Source organism: Chenopodium quinoa, unplaced genomic scaffold (assembly GCF_001683475.1).
Source record: "Chenopodium quinoa cultivar QQ74 unplaced genomic scaffold, ASM168347v1, whole genome shotgun sequence".
NCBI classification, from domain to species: Eukaryota; Viridiplantae; Streptophyta; class Magnoliopsida; order Caryophyllales; family Amaranthaceae; genus Chenopodium; species Chenopodium quinoa.
In genome coordinates, this window is record NW_018743292.1 from 8,183,395 (window position 1) to 8,189,799 (window position 6,405).

The window sequence follows — 6,405 nt, forward strand, 5'->3', positions numbered from 1 at the left end:
GGCAAGACAAGGCAGTACAAAAACGAAACTCTGCTGATCATTGCTTCATTCGGAAGAGCAAACATTACAAAAGGAAGAGCGGAACTGCAAAGCAGATCGAAAACGTCGTGTTACATCACCATAATCACGACTCATACTACAAACTATTTGACATTGCATATTTTACAAGGTGTAAACACTATATTTCACATGAAAGCTTAGAAGAAACTCTAAGAACAAAAGGTCCATACACCAAATATTTACATACCACAAGCAAGCTGCTAGTCACAGTTTACAAGTGATACTTATATGATACATGGACATAAGGCTGGTATTAGTGAAGCCTCAACGACACCCTTAGCAAAGCAGGGTCGGGTGGGAGATTAGTCGAGCATCGTTGCTTCGACCTTAGATATCAGACATCTTAAGAAGAAGGAGCGCTTCCGCAGGTTCTGTCCTCGTTCGTTGCCTTCTCATTCGAGTCCGACGTAGATCTCCTCCGAAACCTGAACGCTCCTGATCTGTTTCCTAACCAAGCAATTAGAATTGCCAATTTGTTAGCTAACTAGGTCATTATCAATCAAAGTACAAAGAGATTAAAATTACTTAAAAAAGAATGCTACACTGCTAAATATAGTAGCCTAACTAGAAAAGAGTATCACATTGCTTGCCATAACTTTGTAACTTCTAACTACCTTGACAGTTAGCACCTAACATTATTTTCTCCAATTAATTGATAATTGATCTATCTACAATGATAGATTTGTTCTTTCTTACAACACTATAAAGAGGTCACCTAATTCGATATATTGACACTTAAATCTACAGCGTCATACATATCTATAACTATAACATGAAAAAATTCGACCCTTTTTTTTTTTTTTTTTTTTTGGGTTACATGAACAATCAAACACATGTATGTTAAATTTGACTAGACACGTCAAACAAAAATCGAAGTCTCAACCTCGTAGCTGAAAGATCGGCGACATTCTGCATTAAGAAATTATGATCATATAAACGTCTACATCATAAATTAGGATAACCAACCTTAAGCAATTGATTTAGTATTAATGTATTACTAATAACGTCAATGAGACTAATGCCGTATTGGAAAAGATCTTAGACTTTAAATGAAAGTAACACTTTACCTAACTTTCTTGGTACCATCATCTACCCAAAATTAAATCAGAAAAATACAACCTTATTAATCATCAATATTTTAATTAATTATAAAAATTAAGCAGTATAATATAAAGCCAAAAAATGGGCGGAATTTTCAATGGATAATACTATAATTGGTCCTACTAATATAATAACAAAATAATAAAATTATGAAACAAAAAGAAAAATTAACCACTCTACGACAAGTCATAATCAGAGTATCAGACCACCAAATATTATAAAATGACCAAAATACCCTCCCTAGACTTTTCCAGATCCCAACCTCACTTCACAGTTCACTCTAGTCACTCTTCCAACTTTACTGGAAAAAAACACATGCAAAGGGTATTTAAGTAAAAAATCAGTACGAGTAAGAAAAGTCACCGGAAAACGGCGAAGACGGCGGCGTAGATCCGGCGGGACTCGCCGGAGCTGATCCAGCTCCCTGAGTATACCCCGGTGGCTTCACTATCATTATTTTCCTTGAAACTTTCACTTCTTCCGGATTATCCGCTCCTGATATCACTTCTCCACCGTACGATCTTCCAACACTACTCCCTCCCTCCATCTCTGTTAATCAACAAAAATTTAGCATTATTACTTTGGCGGACAAGATTAGTCGAGTATTAGTACTTTTAATAAATTAATCATCAGTTATGTTTTCGCTTTGGCGGAACTTGATTTGCAATAATATATGATAATAGTCGAAATGACGGGGTGTCGGGGTATACCCTTGGAAGGGGTGGAGCGGGAATGGAAAGTATTGAATTTGCGAAGACGTCCAAGGCCGGAATCCGGTTGAGGTCCGGCGAGAGTGTCATCCCAAAGCTTCTCCAAAAGACCCATTAATTAAAAAAAACGGCGTTTTTTTCGAAATAGGAAAAGAAACGGTATTACCAGACTTGCGAAACGTTAGTGCGAAACGGTGGCTCTGTTATTGGGGAAGAGAATCGTGATGTGGGAAGAGTGGTATTTATAGATGGAGTGAGAAGATCGTGGCCGTTGATTTAGGAGATGGTGACGTAAGAGAGAGAAATGAGTAGATAAGGTTTGGAGGAGAGAGAAAGGGTGAGTGAGGGATTGGTGTGGTAGTCACGTGAGTTTGGGCCGGGTTTGTTGGAGGTGGAATGACGGATTTGCCCTTGGATTTGATTGGGTTTATTGCTTTGGGGTTGGGTTTGTGGATAATTACGGTGGTTGCCACTGTCAGAAGTTGAGATTTTTATACAGTGATTAATTTTGCCGCTTTTTGAATGATTTTTTTTGGGATTTTTTTTTTTTTTGCAGAGGATTGGGATTTGAGAATATTACAAACGTGATGGCATAGATCGTACAACACTTGTAATGGAAAATTCGAGAGTCTCTGAATCCTATATATGGTGATGTGCTAAAGTTGCAGATTGTTTGGTAAAAAGAGTTTTTTAAAAAAAAACTCCATAATACTATTCAGGGGGTGTAGCCAGTAATTAAAAGCTAACGGGCCAAGGCTATTATCTTTTCAAGGGCTAAAATACTTTCGTGTTAGCATTAACAATGAAAATTTTTCTATACAAAATTCAAAGTTAATAATTTTACCTTTTTTTTTTTTTTTTTTTTTTTTACAGAGTTCATCATTTTACCTTAATATTATAACAAATCACAAGACAAATATAAAGTACTTCACAGAAAAAGTTAAAAACTACTCTAAATCGGTAACAAATAATTAAAATAAAGAGAAACATAAACTAATAATATACAACATGTAAAATGTAGAAACTTATGTATTTTGTTTTAGTCACGACATCATATCAAGGCAAACTCTACTCCAAATAATTTGAAATTAAAAAAAAAAAAAAAAAAAAGAACAAAAAACAAAAAAAAAAAAAGATAAACTAGCAATATACAACATTTAGATTTTAAAAAGTTATGCGTTTTTTTAATATATGTCACAACATCATATAAAGGCAAAATCATGATGGTCATCAATTAATCAAAATTAGACAAAGTATTTTGAATTTGAAGCATTGAATCTTCATTTAACAACTTATACAAGAAAAAAAAAATAACAAAGAAAGAAAGAAGTGGGATCATAAAAAGATAAATAAAAGATTAAAAAAAACAACAAACAAAGTGGGAGAGTTAGAAGAATAGAACTTGTGACCTTGTGGTATCATGTAACACCTTTTCACCACTAAAGCAAGACTATTTATGTGTTATTAATTTTTACTTAATAATACATATACAATAAATCTGCAGGGGTCAAGTTAAAAAAGTTATGGGCCGCGGGGCTAGGCTACGGGGCCAGGCCCCTGCCAGCCCCCCTTGCAGCTCTGCCCCTGATACTACTCCTAATTTAAGATGACTATATGTTCACTATTTTAAATTCTACTCGTATATGATAATGAGCCAAGTGTGTTTAACTGGTCTAAAATTAGGAATTTTAACCTTTACATTAATTGGTAATGAAAGTTAGCTAAATACCAACTTTGTCCAGAAGTTACTAATCTCTGTATTTCTAAATGTTTTTTTTTTTTTTTTTTTAATTTTATAATATATATATATATATATATATATATATATATATATATATATATATATATATATATATATATATATATATAACTAATTTTGATGAGAGAACTGCCATCAAAGCAAGAAGATCATTTGAAAACAGGAGTTTTACTCTTTAAAAATAACTTACATTTCTACCATTTTAGTTTACTGTCACCTTCTAGTGTGCATTTCTACAAACAACTAATACAACCAAGTAGTCATATTGTACATCTAATGTACCGATTAGTCAAACCAATGGATCAATACAACACGTCATCTCTTAGTAACCCAAATAAGTAATACAAAATTATCTTTCCTTTCTTTTCTCATAAATCTAATACTTGCACTATTACTTTTACGTTACATTCCAAATTAATTGCAATATCACTCACAAGATGGAATTTACACTCATTTTGTTTCTACCTTTTTTCTTTAAAGTGAATTGTTAAATTTCTTAAAATGTTACAAATCATATTGTTGTGTGTATTATGAAACGGAACTACAAAAGTATGTATTACTTTAACTACCCTACATGCTTATACAACCAATAAAGCAATAATTGACTTGAAACATTTTCACACATAAAAGAAGAGTTGTGTAGTGCATGTGTTGTGCGACAGCGGAAGCAAAGATCGAAAACAATAAAGAAAACAACAAAGAAATTCAATGCAAACAATAAGAGCAACACACCAAGAATTAACGTGGTTCACTATCAATGTGATAGCTACGTCCACGGGCACCGAGATCAATGATTTCACTATAAACTGCAAAGAATTACAAAGATGAATCAAGTCTTTCTCAAGAATGGCTCTCTCTCTGTCTCTCGTAACCCTAGCACTAATATCAGGAAGTTTTTATATTATCCCCAATTAAAAGATACTTGGGCTTCAAAATAATAAAAGATAACTCTAAAAACCACCGCAAAAAACGCGTCTCTATCGTACTCCTCTTCCGCCAGGTCAGACCGGACATGTCATGCCCGGTCGGGCGCGAGAAGTAACATCCATACGAGACACTTTACAATGCTTACCCTCACCGCCCGGTCTGACCGAGCCAGGCATGTCCGATTGGGCAGTGGGGATTGCAAGATCCTGTGCCACACCTATCACCGCCCGGTCTGACCGGGCAAGGCATGCCCGATCGAGCAGTGGAAGGCTGCACTAGTACGAGTCACCTATTCATCAACAGCATGTGTACGAGTATTATGTAGCTATATACGTGTAAACATAAAAAGACATTATCTTCCATTTTTGAAGGAAGACTTTTCACTCAATTTTCGATAGTGAAATATCCAACAAAATCCAATTACACTAATTAATAAAAGGCCAAAATACCCTAGATCGATAAGAGGCTTGATGAGGATACAGCTAGAATGAAAGAAAATACTACTTACGTATGAAATTGAGGATATGTTTTTATTGGGTATACACTGTAATTGATTGGTGTCTTTGGATTGGTATTGCATAGTAATTTATGCTTCAATTACCCAATGAGATAAAAATACAAATTATTTTATCAATGTAAAATAGTTTATTATTCCATGTTAAGTAATTGAATTTTCGTAATTCGTAGGTGTACCTTCCATAGTCCATGCAATTTACAACTCCCACAAAAGGTCAATAAGAAAAGCACCAAATTAAGGTGGCACCTTTGACATGAATCACATGACAATCAAAGATTCAAGGGCAATAATTATTGGTGATAATTGCTTACCATGAACTCTATTGATGATTTCATAGGACAAAATTTATAAGCTTACTAAAAAAAAAAACCTTATTAATTAATTAATATAATAAACTGAACAAGCTAGAATATAATATTTTTATTGTAAATAACGTACTTCGTATTAATATGATATACATACAAGCCGATAAGTGATCAATTTATATATTTTTCACCTTTTATGAGCCACGTCAGCTCAAATTGATAACTAAATGTTCAATGGATAGGTGAAAATTTTATCATGACAGTACATCTCGAAACTAACAGGAGAGATATATACGAAGTAGTAATTAACTTTGTTGACAAAGCCACCTAGTAACATTATGACTCTTTCAAACACTTCTAACAAAAAGAAAGAAAAGACAACCCCCAATGGACAAACCTTTTATGAAGAACATCGATCATTAGTTCAATTCAATCCTCTTTATGAGTCTTTATCACCCACTTGTTTGTTGTTCCTTTATTATAGCATGTTCTTCCCATGATTTGAAATCAATAATTGACCTCCACAATTTAAACTAATCAAATCAATTATCAAATCGACACTACTACTGTCCATGTCGTAATGAGGGGGGCGAACTAGGGAATTACAAAATAAAATGTATGACTAGTACAAACTACAAAGTAAGATCATCAAATGTCCGAAATAAAACAATAAAATAATAAAGGAAGATTGTGATTTATGAGATGTTATAACCTACTGTTGTGAAGGGAATAGATTATTAATTTACGTGTCCCCTTATAAATATACTAATCTTGCAAAATCTGCCCCATGTTTTAGATTCTCTTACACTTACTTAGCTGGCCAGCAAATCGTCTAGATTCATCTACCCCTTAAAACAATTACTAAAAATTAGCTCTTTAAATCTAAAAATTAACAATATCTCACTACAAGAAATAGGCCAATTTTCGACGGACACGAAAATCCGTCGGAAAATACTAAATTTCCGACGGATTTAAAATCCGTAGGAAATTTCCGACAAATTTAGAAATTCCGTTGGAAATTTTCCG

At 33.7% G+C, this 6,405-nt stretch overlaps 1 protein-coding gene across 4 annotated transcripts; it reads right to left on the reverse strand.

Annotated features, from left to right (window-relative positions):
* Positions 1–15: 15 nt before the first annotated feature.
* On the reverse strand, positions 16–2,090 carry LOC110736836 (dormancy-associated protein homolog 3-like). Of its 4 annotated transcripts, none has more exons than XM_021917155.1 (3): positions 1,872–2,090; positions 1,509–1,710; positions 16–500 (listed from the first exon to the last, which is right to left on the reverse strand). In XM_021917155.1, exons 1-3 carry the CDS (start codon positions 1,984–1,986, stop codon positions 404–406), a joined length of 414 nt encoding a protein of 137 aa, XP_021772847.1. In that variant the 5' UTR covers positions 1,987–2,090; the 3' UTR covers positions 16–403. The 4 variants fall into 4 exon arrangements, with proteins under 4 accessions (XP_021772847.1, XP_021772849.1, XP_021772846.1 ...); XM_021917157.1 differs by having other exon boundaries at positions 16–507; XM_021917154.1 differs by having other exon boundaries at positions 1,525–1,710; positions 1,872–2,088.
* Positions 2,091–6,405: the final 4,315 nt, after the last annotated feature.

Excerpts from the sequence above, each read along its gene's own strand:
- LOC110736836 (XM_021917155.1), bottom strand. The coding sequence starts at position 1,986 with ATGGGTCTTTTGGAGAAGCTTTGGGATGACACTCTCGCCGGACCTCAA. Across the intron at positions 1,711-1,871 it reads CCGCTCCACCCCTTCCAAGG|AGATGGAGGGAGGGAGTAGT; the intron begins GTATACCCCGAC and ends GTTGATTAACAG. Across the intron at positions 501-1,508 it reads TCCGGTGACTTTTCTTACTC|ATCAGGAGCGTTCAGGTTTC; the intron begins GTACTGATTTTT and ends GTTAGGAAACAG.